Here is a 19,132-nt window from a genome sequence, read left to right on the forward strand (position 1 = left end):
AACTATCCTAAGTCCGGGCCTTAAACTATCTCCATTCAAAATTTTACCTAAACTGATTCATCGATTTAAACAAAGAAGTAACAGATAGACAGCTTGGGCCGACTCTAGAATCCTATGCACTTCGCGTATTACTTTTCTTGCTGACTTTAATTCCTCTTTCTTTTGCCTGGCTCCTTCCCATTTACTTGGGGTAGGCCCTTCTAATCATGTGTCGCCAGGCCGGTCGGTCCTGGGTCGTCTCTGGTCTTAGATTTCCATTCTTTATGTCTTTTCTTACAACTGCCATCCAGGTTATCAGGGGTCTCCCTGGTCCCCGAGCTGCAACAGCCATATCCAGGACTATTTTGGTCATGTGTTCTGTTTTCTGTTGGTCGTCGCATCACATGGCCACCTTAATCGGCTCTCTACGAGTTGACTGACTTTAGTTCCAATAATTTTATTTATCTTAATTAGAATTACAAAGTTCACAGTAGCCAACATTTTGAAGTCCCATTATAAACCTCTGATTTAACCCATTAGGAACACGTTATCAACACAGGCAGTTATCGCTTTGAAACGAGGCTGAGCGCGTACGAGTGACCTTGGGGCCAGTTTGATCCAGTATTGTACCTGATTAGCATATAGCAAAGTTGTTTTTCAAGTCTTTTGTCATTTAAATTTAGGTCCAGCACGACAAGGGCACTTAGAGGGTTCAAAAAGGCTAGGGTCAATCACCCTTAGTTTTTATGCCAAGTGCTACGTCAAGTATGGAGCTTTTATAGGGATCATTGACGTATTATATCTAAGGACGGGCACTAAAAATGGCACCAGTTCAGCGGTGTCATTCACGAATTCGAGCCAATCGTGCAATCTAACGCAACTAGTCGCGACCAATCTCACGCGTGATGCGAACTCATCAACCAATATAAATTGTAATAAAAATTATTCGTTTTGTCTCATTTATAATTAAAATAATTTGTAACTGCTATGAGTAAAATACTTTAGAAACTGTTGAGTCGCCAAAAATCTTACGTCGGCGTGACATCATCCTTTTGTAATGATTCAAGCGACCGCGGCCGTCACTATACCATAAGCCGTTATTCCAAACGTTGCGCGTACGCAAGCGACTCGAAATTTCGATAGCTGCCTCTCTATCCCTCGAAGCAAGAGGGTTAGAGAGGCGGATGACGAGGTTCGATGTTCGCCGTAGGCTCTTAGATGATGTAATGTTGGCTTGGCTATGTGCGAAACGTGGGAAGATACCAGATACAAGTGATGGTAATGAATGAATGAATGAAAATATTTATTTTTAGGCAACTATTGGCCCATAGATAAATACCTTAAAACTAGCATACATATTATTACAAAATATATCTTAAAACTAAAAACACAATTATGGCTGCGATGCAGTTCGCAACCCCAATGCAAGGCGTGGGGAAAATGACAATTCTCCCGGGTCATCTTCATACTATTTGACAGCTGTGAAATTGTCGTATTACTCGTGTGCCCCATACCCCGCGCCACCAGTTATTGCATTGTGCATTACCATGTTTGTTAGAAAGAGAGGCAAACAAAGAACTTGTTTACATGTACATGTAGCTTTTATAATATAAAACGCCCGGCCTGACTGAAAACTGACAGAAAACAAGACCGAAGTGATCCCATAAGTGTTCCGTGAACAAAGTTTTGTACGGAACACTAAAAATGCCAACGCTTACTAAGCAACGGGAATATTATAGCGAGGTCATGACGCAATTTTCCTTTTAAAAGTTTTAAATGCATATTGTAGTAAACGGTAAACTTGTAGGCGTTCAAAATCAGACCTTAACTCGACGCAATTAGGTCTATAATGGCGGTAGAGTACATAGTAACTTAATAACTGTTTTAAAATGTGCTCAAAAGTCCAAAGGAAAATCCTTCTATGACGTTATGGAATTCTAGTTCAAATTGCGGTAGGCTTCTGTGTTATTAGTAGTAAAAATAATTGGACGAGTTAATAGTAGTAGTAGTAGTAGTAGTAGTAATCACTTTATTGTACACAACACAGGTTTACATAATATTTACAGAAATAGTAGAGAGTAGTAGAGTAGTTGTAGTATAAGTAATATAACGTCAACAGTGGTTTATTATTTATTAAGTGTAAGAAATTTGTCTAATATTATGTTAAAATGCAAAGCCTAGGCGTTTTAAGAAATTGTTGTTTTAAGTGCTAAATTATAAAATTAATTAATTAATACCCTTTTTTACACAAATAAATCTATTCTATTCTAAATTACCGTTTTAAGGTTAGTAAGTTAATCAAAAAATATTTTTTATATTTAATCCTATTGAGCGCCGTATTCATAAATGCTACGGTCACGGCACGGTACACATTTATATGCCGGGGTTCTAAACTAATAGTTTTGTTGACTGTACAAGCCAACATATTTGGTAAAAGTTCTTGGAGCTATGGGCACAAAAGCCCACGGTGCCTTTAATGGTTCTTGGCGATAATGGCGTTAAAAAACAGTTGAAATATGTAATTGCTAGTATACAATTGTAAATTTTTACAAAACGAATTCCTAGTTTGTAAATCAGTAGCACTATTAAGGCATAAAATGGCGAATAACGAAGCATGACTGAGGAGAAACGCGTATGGATACTATCTACGCAGTTTGAGAATAATTTCACCTTTTCTCTAACACAATACTTGTTATGTGTGGCCATACAATACACTACACACACCGTGTAGTCTGTATATCAGTGGTGGCACGTCCATATCGACTGCCACCGGCTTGCCTGTTTTTGGACGTTTGAGCAGAGTTGTAAAGGAAATATCTAAGCCAAATTAGCTCCGGCTTTTGCCTATGGATATGTTTGACGCGCCGCCACTGCTTATATGTATGTAGAGTAAAGGCTACACAGACACCGCATTATTAAGAAAGACAATAAAGTAAACTTTCATATTGAAAATGGAACGATCCCCATACAAAAACATGAAGTTTCTGAAGTTTTCTATGTGGAAAATTTGCAATTTTATAAAGTTTCTAGCGGCACATCAGTACAGTCGGTAGTGACCCTGCCTGCGAAGCTGGAGGGTCCGGGTTCGAATCCCGGTAAGGACATTTATTTGTGTGTTCATCACGAATATTTGTTCCTGAGTTATGGATGTTATCTATATAAGGCTCACTTGCACCATTCCACTAACCTGGGGTTAACCGGTTAAACCTGGAGTTACCATGATTACCAGTACAATTTGACACTGGGTTAACAGTTTGACCGCTTAGCCCCGGGTTATTGAGATGGTGCAAGTGGGCCTAAGTATGTATACATATCGATCGTTGCCTATACATAGTTTTGCTTAGTCTGGGGCTAGGTCGATCTGTGTAAGATTGTCCCCAAATATTAATTTCTTTTGATATAGGAAGTCTAAACTGCCGGATCTCTCGTATTCGGCAGTGTTCACGAGGACACAGTTGTCATAGGTGTACTACTGTACTCGTAACCTCGCCTCGGTTACGCCCGTAGGCGTTATCTGTTATCTTACCATACATGGTAACGATCACTGCTATTGGCAAAACATTTCATTTTTTGTTGTAAAAATACATGTCAAAGACAGACTAAACGTTTTCATAATAGTTCTTATTGTTAAATCCCTTCCAACTTAAACTCACTAAATGCGTACATAAGTATTGATTTAGAAATCTATCCTCAGTCATTGATATCTACCTAATCTCATTTATCACGTGTGACCCGTGCCGTGTGACGCGTTCCATACATACACACATACATACCTATTACCTGTACATAGCATTAGTCCTTACACGTGGAAGGTATTGTAGTAAGCGGACACCACAATAAGATAATGGTTCCAATTACGCAATCAATGGCTAGCTTACACTTACAGTATAGGTAAATAACAGTAGACGTTATTTTTAAAATCTGCATTTCTGCAGATATGACTGCTACTCTGATAATTAGTAAAAACATTTTCATGGGGGCACTCCTAATCCTAATGAATATTTTCTCGAAATAATACCTAAATATCGTAATATCCAATAATCCAGAAGAAAAGGGTCCTCCTTGTGTTCTTTTCTGATAGAAAGGTCCTTTTGCACATGAATCCACATATATTTTTTCAAACTGTTGTCAATGCAACTCTTTCTATTCTACTTCATGTATCTAGTCACCAAAAATAGTTATTTTTTTTCTACAAGAAACTGAACGCCTACTATCATCATCATCATACTATATTCATGAATCTGATGTTAACTTCACAAATTTCTTTATAACCGCCCCTTCTCGGCCCACTTCACGCCGATTAAGCCAGAAATAGAACGATTCGGAATTAGAACGTCGATCCGTCCGCCATTTTGTTTCTGTAACGGTCTTTTTGTCATAATTCTCGTGGCGTATGGTAATTTGGTGTAACGGTGGATTCCGGACAAACGGCGTTGTCGCACTTTTCGGTTCTGTATCTGTTTTGCATATTTTTCACGATAATTTTCTCTTTAGGGCTTGTACCTTGGCTTGTGGTATACTCGTCCTTAATTCTTAAAATTATTGCAAATAAATAATGTCCACCGATGGCTTATATTATATTATATGTTATCTTTATCTAAAACAGACTCTTGTTATTTTTAACAAATTATGACATTCGTTGAATATAGTTAATTATGTATTACGTAAACAAAATTCTATTCTAATTTTAGATAGCATTTTGTGTCCAACTGTGCGTGACATTTTGGGATAATGGCATACAAAATGTGCAATTATCTTTTGAAAGATACCAAATAAACTTTAACAAAAAACTACTTCATAAAGTAGTTTAAAATGCCATCATTTTAGTCTTGATCAGCAGTTCCAAGTTCGCCAAATAGGTATTGCTCTAAAACTCTCAGTCCTATTTTCAAATACAATCATAAAAATGTAACACGATTTCTTAATATTTTTATTCTTAATATGATATCTTAAAATATAATATAATAACTAATATAAATTAAAATATAACTTTACATAGTGGCGTATTAGGGCTTGTGTGACGTAATCTCAAATAAAAATGAAATTTATTACCGTATACAAATCCCAACGCCATTTTATTAGGTTTTTATTGCATGAATATGTATGTTACTATGCGCACATAAGTGAAAAGAAAGTGTAAAATAGTTATGTAAAGACACATTTATAACGGGTGGATACGCACGAATTACATACTAGAATATACTATTTATATGGACGATTAAGTGTGAATTGCCAATCAAAATAGTTTGTAACCGATCTAATTTTAACGTAGTTTAAAATAAATCACATTTCCTTGGTGTTTACTAGGCTTGTGTCGGTCATGAACTAAGAACTGTTAAGAATGAAATCCCATCAAGGACCGAAAGGAACTAAATCTTTTTGCACGCTCTTAATCGGTCTTTAGGTCCTTTAGTTCAGTGGGATTGGTGAGCGCTTGACATGAGTGAAACAGAAAATAGACTGAACGAAATGGTTCACAATGACGCTGGCACGAGTGCGAACGAGATAAAAGAGTGACAAACAGTCCTAAACCTGAAAAGTATGAAGAAAATCAAATATTTTTTCCATATTTCTTATTTTATTTTATTGTGTCTAGCTTTTTGATGTTTAATCGTCATATAGTAGCATACAACTTGAATCGTAATTCAGTTGCCAAAGATTTAGAAAAAAACTACTGCAAAATCGATTCATACATTCCCAGCTCTCAAAGACCGAACTGAACTAAAGGAACTAAAAGAACGAACTAGTTCTTTTGACCGATTGACCGAGAGCGGAGCGCTCTTTGTAGTGACCGAGCAGGCACAAGCCTAGTGTTTACTATGTTGGTCAAGCTGGTATGTAAATTAATAAAGTATTTATGCCGAATTGGAAAGTATTTGCGGTATGGAAAACTACACATTTGTGGAAACGGTCTTACGCAAGATGTATCTCGGATAGACGAGTCAATAATAAATAAGTTTTACGCAAAAATTTCATTTTTGGTACAAGCTTTTATCGCTGACTGTACTTTTCTTACGACAGACAACTAATACTCATCGAGAAAATTCTAAAAACCCCTAGCACAATTAGGTTGCGTTGTTTCATCACAGAGTTCCTATGGCCACCTCCTGTCTCCATCATCAGATCAGCTCGATGGTACCATAATATTGCATTGTGATCCGATTTATACATGCATTCAAAATTTCAGCTCAATCGGAAACCGGGAAGTGGATCAAATTTAACTTGCAAGATTTGATTACAGACCGACAGACAGACAGACAACGGACAGGTGAAACTAAATAAAAGCTTGTAAAAATAACAAATCTTTTTATAAAGATAGTGACAGATTTTGGTAGTTCATGTACCTAAAAAGTGCCCGAACTCGCCAGTAAAAAATACGTTAAAAGCCGTTATTGTGTCGTGTCATGACACTTAGGTATAATTAAATAATAACAACGCTACCTAAAATAACGGAATTTCTCTTATCATTTGTTTTGTTTTTATTGTTTGTGCGATTTGATACGAAATTAGTGCGCGAAATTAAAACGCTATTGACTAAACATGCTTAGGCCTTAGAGAAAGTGGGATTGTTTTCGAAAACTGGCCTGTTATGAGTGAATATGTATATTATTTATATTTGTATTGGCGTGGCTATAACATGCGTCATATTGGTATATTCGCTCTTAGTTTGAATGTTTAGTTAGTTTTCAACGTTTGTTATTTTATTTCAGAACTTTAATGTTGTTGCAATGTTTATTTTAAAGAATTCTACGCTATTTTGTTTTAACCCCAATGTCATGATTAGATTTCAGAGGAATTAATGATATTTTCAAATCATATAGGCATACATTATAGTGATTTTTGTAACAATTAAAAATGACGCAGTCATAAAATGTACATTTATAGAAATAGGGACCAGGAATGAAAATTCTACAATTCCTTATGTTATGACATTCGTAAACCTAATTAATTACATATAAAAACTGTTCGGTTTACCAAAGTAAGTTAGTACGCTACTAATATTACGGAATTCCAAGTTGTTTACCTAGTAGCGGGCTTCGTGTGAGAACCCAAACGTTGTGCGCCATTAAACTCTCGCGCACCTAATTGTCAGCTTACTGTTGTTATGATTTACTATTGACTCGCATAGCAAGAATAGTGAAAGTGCACGTGCTATCGTTATGTGGCGTTTGTGGGAAAAGGACCTTAGTGCACATGTAAAACAGTCGAAAATGATGTAAGCGTTGAATTTCAGTTTATTTTTCAGTCATGTGGAATTATAATTAAAATACGCACTATGAAATGCTCAGTGATGTTAAAAAAAGTTTTTTTTTTAGATTTAGAAGACGTTGTGTTATAGATACTATAATATTGCGTCTTATACAAGCAAAAACAGCCTTTCTTCTATTATATGATTAACTTTATTGCGTTTCGTTGCAATTTAAACAAAAGTATGAACATATTTCAAGTATGGATTTCAACCGATTAAGTATTAACCAATCGAGTAAATTAAGATGTATTGTGCGTATCGTCGTGTGTGAAATCGTACCTCGGACCCTTATACATAGTTAGATATATGTCGACACCGCGACCAAAGTGTGGAAATAATTTAAATTCTCTACGCGAAGATGTAACTAGGCGTAGCATTCGTATAAAAACTACTGAATCTAATATAACTTGGCCCAGAGACTCGTAACAATTGTGAGTGATTGTAGTTCTAACTTATAACGGTCTTTAACTTTATGGTGAAGTTGAGAGAATAACGGTACATTTGGCAACCGTCCGATATGGTTAGTTTAGAGTTAGATACCGCACTAGCAGCATCTTCGTTAACAGACGGTGTACCTTATGTTTTGGTAATAAGGTTTAAGGTCAGTCAAAAGTGGGCGACGCGTACAAAAATGGGGGTTTAACGCTAGTGACGTCATTCGGAGGTCACGCATTAGTAATGAAACCTTCGGAATACGAAATACCAAACTTATGATATCGCCTACAAACAATTTGTTGAGAAATCGTGGCATTTATTTTAGAATATTGTAGAGTCGAACCAAGCTAACATTGCGTGGCATTTGCTATGACAAATTGTGACAGTCATCATTCATGTCAAATTTCTATGAAAATATGACGTTATTGGATTGGTTTTAGGAAACAAACAATTCCTGAATTATTGCAACTCCGGTAACTTTGAAATGCATTGATTCAGTAAGATTCTTAAAATAAAAGATTTTGGTGTAATCTTCTGTAGGTAGTTCCGAGTTCCGATGAAAGGACCTATGTCCTTTTATTTGACAAAAAATAATCATATTTTTTGTACCGAACATTATACCTTAAAATCTGTTAATTTTTCATATAAGACGAGATACGCCTAGGCCAATTAGTGGCATTTGATTCGATTTTCAATCAAGCTAGTTCCATCCTATACTGCATCGGCACTTAAATACCATCAGGTGAGATTGTGATTAAATTACCTTTTTCCAATAAAAACCAATAGAACTACCTGGGCCTACGTCGTCCTTGTAATGTAGTATTAGTAGGTTATGATAAGAAATTACCATAAGAAGTAGAGCGTTAATATCACGCCGACCGGTCTTCGCCCTCGTTGCGTAAGCCCGTGGTAATCAACCATTGCGTAGCTAAAACCGTTGTAGGTACATTGTAATTGTAACTGATATGATGCACCGTGATAATTAGGTCAATCATACACGAGGAAATCGTCACGCAGTCGGCAATGTACAGTCGCCGTCAGTATCGGAGCGGTCGAGGTGCTCGAAAATATCTGAACACGCACTCTAACGTCTTGACAATAGAGGCGTGTTCAGATATTTGTGAGCACCAAGGCCGCTCCCATGTATGTGATGGCGACTGTACAAAGATCGAGACGTATTTCATAAAATACATGTATAATTTTGTGGGCTGGATTTATTGGCATAGATTCTGAGTTTTTTGTTCAGACTTTCATCACAAGTCTACAATTTTAAGTATTTTTATACCGAAACCCAAACTTCGGTTGGACACTATTGAAAACATTCCAATGGGGTTGGCCGGTCGAAGTATTTAACAGATGGCGCCAGCATAGCTTGCCATGTCAATCCCTAGAATTGTGTCAAATGATTGTTTTTTTTTTCTTTGAATTTTATGGCCTGGATGCCAGCCCTTTAAGCCAAATCTCATAGAACAAACTAGAGAAAGGCAAGCTATGATGGCGCCATCTATGCAAACCTTTGACAGTTGCCAACCCCGTTTACATAACATACTTGTTTTGCATAGTTTATTGATAGCTAGAGTCATCGACTCGCTATCAAATCAAAACACGGTTCATCGCCAACTGTTGATACTTGATAGCCTCAATACGCCGCTTCATTATACACACGTCAATATCAGACGCTAGTCAATAATACTTCTTACGTACTCGCTTCTTCTTCGTCATTTAACATAAGTAACATGACATACCGAAAACGCATGTCAAGTCGTCACGCGTTTTTACGGAAAACGAACGACATCGAAACATCATGAACGGGCGACGTACTTTGTTTACCCTGAATTTGACTATAACTATAAACAGAACTTATGAAAGCGGGAGTGTTATCCATTTCAATGGACATAATTATCGTAAACTACGATAGAAGTAAATTCTAACTGTATGAAAACCTGCACTTTCTGGTTTTAATCTTTAATGAACAATATTTAATTATGCAATAGTATGTTCAACCTAAATTGCACCCTCTTTTATACATAACAAAGCAGATTATGCGACAAACCGCCGCTTTGATAGTGTAAATAACAAATATAACGATGATTTCTCGTTTTAGTGATATTATTTTTATATTTCACAATCTAAATAACCTTCGCACTGTCAATGTCATGCGTTACTAATGTTATTAACCCAACATATTACGGCTACGGGTGTGTAATATAAATTCAAAAATAGAATAGGTATACAGTCATCATCAGAAGTGGCAAAGCGGATCATCTGTCTGTCAGTGTAAAAAGTGACATTTCTGGTTCAGGAAATGTCACTTTTGACACTGACATCATATCCATAACAAATACTGATCAAATTCATAACCTGTTATAAGTTTTGTAACGATTAGAATAAGCCTCCAGGTGACCAAAATAACGTGATCTCTGAAAATTGTAAATCTATTCACTTATTTCGTCTGTGTAAATGTAGGTAGCAGGTACCTATACCGATACAAATATTTTGTAAAAACATGTGAAATGCGGGTCAATATGTCATACAGTTTTTTTTCTATTGTCAAAGTCCATTGCCATTGCATTGTTTTATTCACAATGTTAACAACAAGGTGGCGCTCATGTATAAAAATAAATAATAGAACGCAATATTCACGAAGACACTGGTTGACTGACCCCCCCCACATTGATAACATCGTCATATTCATGTTTTAAATATTTACAGATATTCATACAAAGTTCCAAACATTGTACATTTCCCTGTCAAGCGACCCGTTACGAACTCACGTTCGTTTAAAAGTAGTATTAAGGGTTAGCATTAACCCGGTGTATACTAGAGGGTCAAGGGAGATCGGGCCTTAAATTAACCTTACAGCCCTGCTGTGTGCACTGTGTCTCGCTAGAGTTCAGTGCCTGCCCTACATCAGTGTTCAACCGCTGGTGTATAGTACTGACAATAACGAGAGCCAAGGCGGCTGAGCAATCGTCTTTCAACAAGACATTGACTCGGTAACCTTACTGAGCCTATTCCTAACCTAGTTCCAAAGGCATCCTTAATTTATCCAGTAAGATTTTCTAGCCAACACTCCTAAAATCCAACTGTATTCCTTCATTCCTCACCCAAACAAGGGAGGGTTTCTTAGTACGCCCAAACTGCCCTCCTGGTCATCGCTCAGTGGCCACGGCCGCTCTGTGTTGACCGCTCTCTCTCGTCAGGTACTAGGGCCGCCGCGCCCGGTCGCGCACTCGGGACGGACGAAGGGGGAATCGGTGCAGGCACATACAACGACTTCACGCCGCTGCTGCCCACTGCACTAAGTTAGGTGAGTTGTTGCACGCTTCTTATCTCCTGGTACTTGAAAGGGTCAAACCCGTTTAGCGATTTTATTCTGAAAGGCCTTCGAACGAACATTGAAAATGGAAATTTCGTTATCTGCCTCTCTAGACGTTCAATATTCAAGAAAAACACAAGAGGCAAATAATGAAAATTAGATTTTTTATGTTTGAAGATAGGCACTCCGCATTTTGCTGTCCGCGAAAGGGTTCTTTACAATTACAAGTCACAATCAAATTATTTTAAAATGTTGTAAAAAAAAGTAGTAATTTGGAACTTTCATCAATATTTCTATGATATTATGTCAACACAATAAAATGAATGAGCTGCACATGATTATGCGTAACCTTAGCGAATGTTAATATGTTTATTATTGCTCAAGGTACGTTATAAATACCTGACACAGGGGCGCCTAGATATTTGTTGAGACGCCAACTATGTTTAAATATAAATGCAATAACTATAATTGACAATGGAATTTATTATTTGTGTCTGCATCTCATAAATAGATCGACTATAATAGTGTAGCGCTCAATATAGTGAAAAAAAATTAATTTACTGTCTTTTTGGGGTGTTCTGAATAAGATTTCGATAATCCGAAATCATCACGTCGCAAACCGTGCGTGCTAACGTTGCAAGAATTTAGGAGTCTTGCGAAATCTCAAAAATCATAGTTAACACGTCCGCTGTAATATTTCGAAAGCATTAATTTGGTTGCATTAGATTTGGCTTGGGTAAGTGTAGTAACTCTAGTATTTTCCTCGCTGTAAGGAAAAATGTTGTTGATGTGTGCCCTCGCGGCGCACAAGAGTCCGCTTTTTGAATATTTGATATCTTTCGGCTCAGCTTTTAATATAAGTGAAGTACCACGGGTAAAGATACAAATTACAACTTTGAAAACTACGAGTATTACTTCAAAATATCGAACATAGCAATAGTTTTAACTTCGTTACTGTACAGGTGCCGATTCACCCTCCGCTCGCACAAAGCCCGACGATGCAGAGAGCGGGCGCGAGGCACCCGGATGCTAGCCCGTCCACCTCCGGCGCCATGGAGGAGCACTATGCTACGCTCAACGAGTACCTGCAGATGGAATACAAGTTCCAGCCGAGACTGTGTCTGCCTAATGAGTCCGAGGTACGTAGCTTATACCCTGAAGTCACGCTCGCTGTCAGGATAGCCGAGTTGGTGACCAACAACTCGGCTATCCTGACTGTGAGGGTTTCCTAACAATAAGTACCTTTAAAATAGTGTAGATTCTTTAAAAAGATATAGATTCGATGTTTGACGACTTTAGGGGCCAAATTAGTGCCTGATATTTGGCGCTCTTGATTGATATGCCGTCGAGACAATACGTCTTCATATTCAAGTCTTGATTGTCGCGTAATGATTTCAAAGTACGTTTTATCTCAATATCTCATACCAAAATGGTGTTTCTGCCATCACATTTGAGGACATGATATTGCAAATTGTCAAAGTGCATTATTTTATTTTAAAAAACTTACGCAATTTATACGATTTTGGTGGTGACGGCCTGACGGCATATCTTGTTTTTGAATATCAGGTAAATTAATCAGTATTTAATAAGAAACAAGGACAAACTATTTAAGCTTGGCCTTTGTTTAGCTAGAGACCTCAAAACTTCCCGATTATAGTCGACAGATATCCGCGCACATTCAAACAAATCTAACACATCCGCGACCCCAACCGGCCGCATAGGAAGCGATCAAACATCACACACGAAACCGATTCCTAGCCGACATCATAATCGAAACTCGGCTCTATTACCTAATTTATACGGTTTCAAATCGAGCTATAAAAACGCACCATGAAGGGCAATGTTAAACGCGAATGGTTCGGCCTTAAACATTCACCATTTTGCATTAAATCGAGGCCTTTCGAAGACGATATACGCACATTTCAAAAAGCTGTATGTATATATGAACAACGTTGGGTTGTACAACGTTATAAAATTCAGTAGAACTTAGTTTACGTATGCTGGTCGACTACGAACCTGTTTGAATTTCGATATTCAAAATTTATGGATAAGGAATGTTCGCGAAAAGTTTCTATGTATTATGGAGGTCATACTGGGCACGCTGCTAAGAAGCCTAAATGAATGCCATTTTTAATATGGTTGTTACAACCTGACCTTCATATAATGTTTTTGTTAACAACGTTTCATTGCATAACTGACGAGTAACTTCCTAGGTACAAACCTGTCAAACCTGGCTTTTATCGATTTGATGGATTTGTGCGGATACTTGTTACTGATGTGTTACGGAGATTTTCTATATTTTGAGTTGTATCAAATATCTAAAACACAAGATATTAGAGGCTTAGCCTTAGATTGATAGTGTTTTTACACTCCACATACTAATATGAGAGTTCGATTTCTCAATCTACTACAAAAAGTGACAGATTGGTTAGACAAATTGGGACAATCGAACTGCCTTTTAAATATGATATATAAACAGGATTTAATAAATTTCTAATTTTGTGATCATGTTTTGTATTTGAAATATGGCCATCACAAATATCACATGGGCAAGGCTAAAGCTCATCAAACCCTTTTTATACCTTTACTGATGTTATAATATAATATGTGACTCTCCACGGGAAAAGGTACCTTATGACGGCTGGCGCTTACGTTGCATAGCACCGCAATAATATTGGAGCGGCGTTAATAATAGCGTAAGCGCCAACCGCCATAAGGTACCTTTACCCGTGGGACGTCACATATATATTATTAATATATGATTGTTAACAGAACGGTGAAGTAACAACTGGGGCCCGCGACGGCGCGGCGCACGTGATGCGCTGCCTCAAGGTGTGGTACGACCTGCCAACCGAGGTGCTCATAGACGCCGTCAGCCTCTTCGACAGGTGACCATCTCACACTTAATGCATTATAAAACTTCAGAATAAATAATAGTACTACCGTACAGAAAGGAAACTTCCTACAAAACCGAAGTTTGACAGTGGTTCAGGGACGAATCATGCTGTCCTTTTCTAATATATGGCACTATCCCTTTCGGGTTGTCAACATTCAAGCCATTATCTTATCTGTGTCGTGCACGCAAAGGGACGTCAAGTTGTGTCAACCCTAAAAATTGCTCAGAACAATGCTGTGCCCAACGAAGCCGATTTTGCCCGAAGGGAGGAGTTTCGCACCCCTGATAAAACTTCGCAGATCTATGTCTCTTTCTAATAAACACAACTGTCAAAATGGCAGAGAGGAACTAACGATTATCAACGCGGCTTGTTAGAAATACCACCGTAAATCACTGCAAACAGGCCTTTTAAAATGTTGTAAAACTATATGTGATATACCACAGATAACTTCGAACTACAAAATAAAAGTTATCGGGAACGCGGTCGCTGTTTCAGTTGTATTTACTCATAAGAAACTTAAATAACCAAAATTAAATTCCATAGGTTATTGTAGTATACACAATGGTGTAGGATGGAAGTCAGTAGGGGTCCTTGCTGGACCTTACGATCGGGTCTCTATTGTTTCCCATAAAGTTTTAAGTCATAATGTATTGCTTGTCCACATTTATGTTAGTCATAATTTTGTTTTTCTCAAAATCGCGTAACTTGTCATGATTGCTATAAAATAAACCTAACCTTACCTATCTATAGGATATCCTTACAAAAATCTGAAAAGTTAACGGTTTCAGAATTATGACTAATGATAATATGACAATCATTACATTATGACTTTCAATAATTATGTCAAACAAAGGGATCCGCTTACGATCTTATATGCTTCACTAGCGACCCGCCCCGGCTTCGCACGGGTTACACAAAATCTTAACAAGTTGTACACCTAAACCTTCCTCAAGAATCACTTTATTGATAGGTGAAGACCGCATGAAAATCCGTTCAGTAGTTTTTGAGTTTATCGTAAAACAGACAGACGCGGCGGGGGACTTTGTTTTATAAGGTGTATAGGATGGAAGTCAGTATAGGTGCTTGCTGAACCTTAGGATCTTATATGCTTCATAATGAGTGTATAGTCTGTGTATCGACTATGCTTGGTTTACCTCTTTAAAAGAGAAACGCTTGAGGCGCCACTAGCAGGCCTCCAACCCCCGCCCACCTGGGGGAGCATACACCTGCCGCGTGTGTGGTCGAGGGATCCTCTCCCGCATAGGGCTATACAGCCACGAACGCAAGTGTTGTTACCGGGATGCTTAAAACATCTGACACAGATGAAAAGGCCTATTATTAGTCTGTATCTGACATGTGTATTGATTGTTGTACAGGTTCCTAACCAAGATGAAGGTGCGCCCGTGCCACGTGCCGTGCATCACCGTCGCCTGCATGAACATTGCCATCGACCAGCACGCCGCCCACACTAAAGAGGCCCGCAAGGTCTCCGTCGAGGAGCTGGGTAAGTCTCAACATTAATAACAACATAACATAATATTAGGTTGAAATTGTCGCTACTAAATTGCCGGACGATCTCCTCGGGAGGCTCAATTTGTGTAGACCTGCCAATTACAACTTAGATTAGTGTGGAAGTCAAACAAATTTCAAAATATTTATGTCACTAGGTGGTGTCGGCATTATACATACATATATACATTTTATTTTAATAGTCTTAATAAACAGCGTTGTTTGTTACATTCAGTCGCGGATTTGAACATATTTAAGTCATTTAATAATTTTAATACATATTGTGTCAATTTAGACATCCCTATGCAACACTCGAAGACAGTATTTGCTTTTCGGCGATTCGTTATAAATTTCTGTAAATGTTCGACTTTTTGAATAAGCAATAATAAAGTGTTTTTTTTTTAATTGCAGTGTCGATCTCCCAGTCGGCGTGCACGGCGGGCGACGTGGCGCGCATGTCGCGCGTGGTGGTGGACAAGCTGGCGCTGGCGCCCGGCACGCAGCCCGTCACCGCCCGGGACTGGCTCCGGCTGTTCGCCCGCCTGCTGCAGCCGCACACACCCACGCCACCCGAGGTGAGTGTCTCTACTGTTGTCTGCATGTATGTATCTCGCAGTCGGCGTGCACGGCGGGCGACGTGGCGCGCATGTCGCGCGTGGTGGTGGACAAGCTGGCGCTGGCGCCCGGCACGCAGCCCGTCACCGCCCGGGACTGGCTCCGGCTGTTCGCCCGCCTGCTGCAGCCGCACACACCCACGCCACCCGAGGTGAGTGTCTCTACTGTTGTCTGCATGTATGTATCTCGCAGTCGGCGTGCACGGCGGGCGACGTGGCGCGCATGTCGCGCGTGGTGGTGGACAAGCTGGCGCTGGCGCCCGGCACGCAGCCCGTCACCGCCCGGGACTGGCTCCGGCTGTTCGCCCGCCTGCTGCAGCCGCACACACCCACGCCACCCGAGGTGAGTGTCTCTACTGTTGTCTGCATGTATGTATCTCGCAGTCGGCGTGCACGGCGGGCGACGTGGCGCGCATGTCGCGCGTGGTGGTGGACAAGCTGGCGCTGGCGCCCGGCACGCAGCCCGTCACCGCCCGGGACTGGCTCCGGCTGTTCGCCCGCCTGCTGCAGCCGCACACACCCACGCCACCCGAGGTGAGTGTCTCTACTGTTGTCTGCATGTATGTATCTCGCAGTCGGCGTGCACGACCGTCTTAAACGCATTGGCATATATCTAAAGATGGGCCAAGAATAGTGCTAGTTCAGCGATGTCACTCACGAATTCGAGCGCGTGATGCGAACTCATCTACCAATCGCGTTGCGGCGTTAGACTGCACGATTGGCTCGAATTCGTGTGTACGCGAGTACCGCTAGTGCTAGGGGCTACCCACCGCTGTACTAGCCCGATTTCTTATTACCCGTAAGGTCCGTCCTCAGATATATGCCAATGCTTAAATGCCTAATTCACTCTCCGGCTCAAACTGTAACCCGCGCGTTAGGTCCCACGCGCGAGTGCTACCGAGAGAACCGAAAAGTCTAAAGTGGCATGGATAGATTTATCTTATTTCTGGTGTGGCCCCGGGTGAAAAAGTTCAGTATATTTTGTCCAGGTTGATACGAGGAATCTTCTGGAAAGGTGGTTGAACATTGGGCGTGTCGTCCCAAATTACTTGATTACTGAAAAAAAATCATTAAATACCTACTTTACCAAGAAAAATGTTACAAAATTAGGTTTATCAACATTGAAGTATGATCCGTGACCGGAATCTCAATTTTATGAAAATATACACCCATGAGCGGAACTGTTCCTAAAGGCTTCGTCACAAAGGCGCGTTTTCCGGGCGGGGTGCGCCGATTTTACATATAAAACACTCACGCCCCGCCCGGAAAACGCGCCTGTGTGACGGAATCTTTAGTTTTCAAGATAATTGCACACTTTTTCGATCCAAATGAATATAAAACCATTTTTTTTTTAATTTCCAGGAGGCGGAGCTACTGAAGCTGCTGGAGATCGTGGTGTGCGACGCGGCCTGCGCCAACGCGCGCACCAGCGAGCTGGCGCTGGTCCTGCTCTACCACCAGCTCGAGCTGCAGCTGGTCGCGCTGGCCCGCACACAGCCGCTGCCCGACCACGCCTACCAGCTGTTCGAGATCGGGGCCCAGCTGCAGCACTACTGCAACGTATGTATTTTTAAACATAGTAATTAGTGATGTACCGACTATTGATTTGGCCGACTAGCCGACTAATCGGCGCTCGGATGGCCGATTAGTCGGCTAGTTGGTCGGATCATTAGTTTCGTCTAAGTTCGATTCAGATCACTTAAAAATAATAGTTTTTTCCCCTTCGTCGCGTTATTCATCATATTATAGTAATGCTAAAAAATAAAATTAAAAAATACTAAGGCTATTCATATGACAACCGGACAATCGGACATAAGAAAGCGACCACACGGTCAATAATTCGTACAAAAGTTTTCGTAAGCACCCTAAATAGAAATTTGGGTAAATTAGGGGAAAGTTTATGGTAAATATTTACTGTTTATTTATTTTTGCTACGATTGTCTGTCACTTATAAAGTGCTCGCTAATCGGCCATTTTTGCCGACTAATCGCCGACTACAAATCAGGCCGGATAGTCGGCTTTCCCGACTAGCCGGTACATCCCTATTAGTAATAACTTTATTGAGAGTTCTGTAATTGAAGGAATGCCCAGACATACTTTTAAATTTTTGCTCTCTGTGGGGATGATCTATTGGTCAGTGCGTCGTATCTCATTACGACACTGCGCGACTGGCTTCGGCTAAGGCGAAAACTATAGGTGGGAACGAAAGGTCCTATCGCTGTGTCTCGCTCCAACATATGGTTGTCGCCTTAGCGGAAGCCAGTCGCGCAATGTCGTGGCCAGGCCGTTAGTCGAGTCCGCACAGAAAGCGAGCGGTTCGTACAGATGTACCATCGCCCACGCTGTTAACTGTACATCGGTGGACTTTATTCCTTTTGTAATAAGGTCCATCGATGTACAGTTAGTTATGAGTATTGCAGTTTGTACCACGCTCGAGGCGTTCGAAGTTGCATGTGAATTTGTGTCTCGTTCCGTCAGAATCTTCCCATTCATAGCTATAGTTCGTTTTTTTTAGCATTAGAAATAAGGTAAACAATCTTCTTGAAAAACACATTTTTAAAATAAGTTACGGTAAATATGTAACAATTATGAATGTAATACGATCATTTATATTCTTCTGATTTCAAAAGTAATAGTTACTGATTTTTAAAAAGCGTTTTTCAATTAAAAGACTTGTCAAGATCGCTTACCTTCTTTCAAGTTCTTTCTAATGTTAAAAAAAACGAACTATACCTGAAGAGGCTTCACCAGTATTTGTAATATATGTTTCCTTGCAGATGTGTGACGCATCGCTGGTGAGCACGCGCGGCCGCGTACAACACGTCCTGGCTCGCTACGAGGCGCGCGCAGCGGCGCCGCAGCGCCAGCGCCTCGTGTGGCGCCTCTCCGAGCGCACGCTCAAGGTAGGAAGTTAACATGTCACTTTTCATATCATAAAATATATCAGTACCACATTAATCATCAATTGATTGAGTTTTCATATCATATCTGCTGATAAAAATGTTTCTAACTGTATGTTTTGTTGTCCAGGTGTTGCGGCCCACGGACCGACTGGGCTCGCTGCTGCCCACCATCGAGGAGCAGCACTACGCGGTGGAGGCCACGCCCAACAGGAACAGGTACAAACACC

At 40.0% G+C, this 19,132-nt stretch overlaps 1 protein-coding gene across 1 annotated transcript in view; it reads left to right on the top strand.

The window, feature by feature from the left end:
• The window catches only part of LOC134802506 (cyclin G), a 36,690-nt gene that overhangs the window by 12,990 nt on the left and 4,568 nt on the right, over nt 1–19,132 (top strand). The window contains exons 2-9 of the mRNA XM_063775185.1: nt 10,867–10,973; nt 11,945–12,121; nt 13,755–13,870; nt 15,256–15,383; nt 15,800–15,993; nt 17,368–17,562; nt 18,780–18,905; nt 19,033–19,121. Of these exons, the coding sequence (XP_063631255.1) occupies nt 11,981–12,121; nt 13,755–13,870; nt 15,256–15,383; nt 15,800–15,993; nt 17,368–17,562; nt 18,780–18,905; nt 19,033–19,121 (989 nt within the window). The 5' untranslated portion in view covers nt 10,867–10,973; nt 11,945–11,980. The remainder of the gene's footprint in view (nt 1–10,866; nt 10,974–11,944; nt 12,122–13,754; nt 13,871–15,255; nt 15,384–15,799; nt 15,994–17,367; nt 17,563–18,779; nt 18,906–19,032; nt 19,122–19,132) is intronic.

Source organism: Cydia splendana, chromosome 24, assembly GCF_910591565.1.
Source record: "Cydia splendana chromosome 24, ilCydSple1.2, whole genome shotgun sequence".
NCBI classification, from domain to species: Eukaryota; Metazoa; Arthropoda; class Insecta; order Lepidoptera; family Tortricidae; genus Cydia; species Cydia splendana.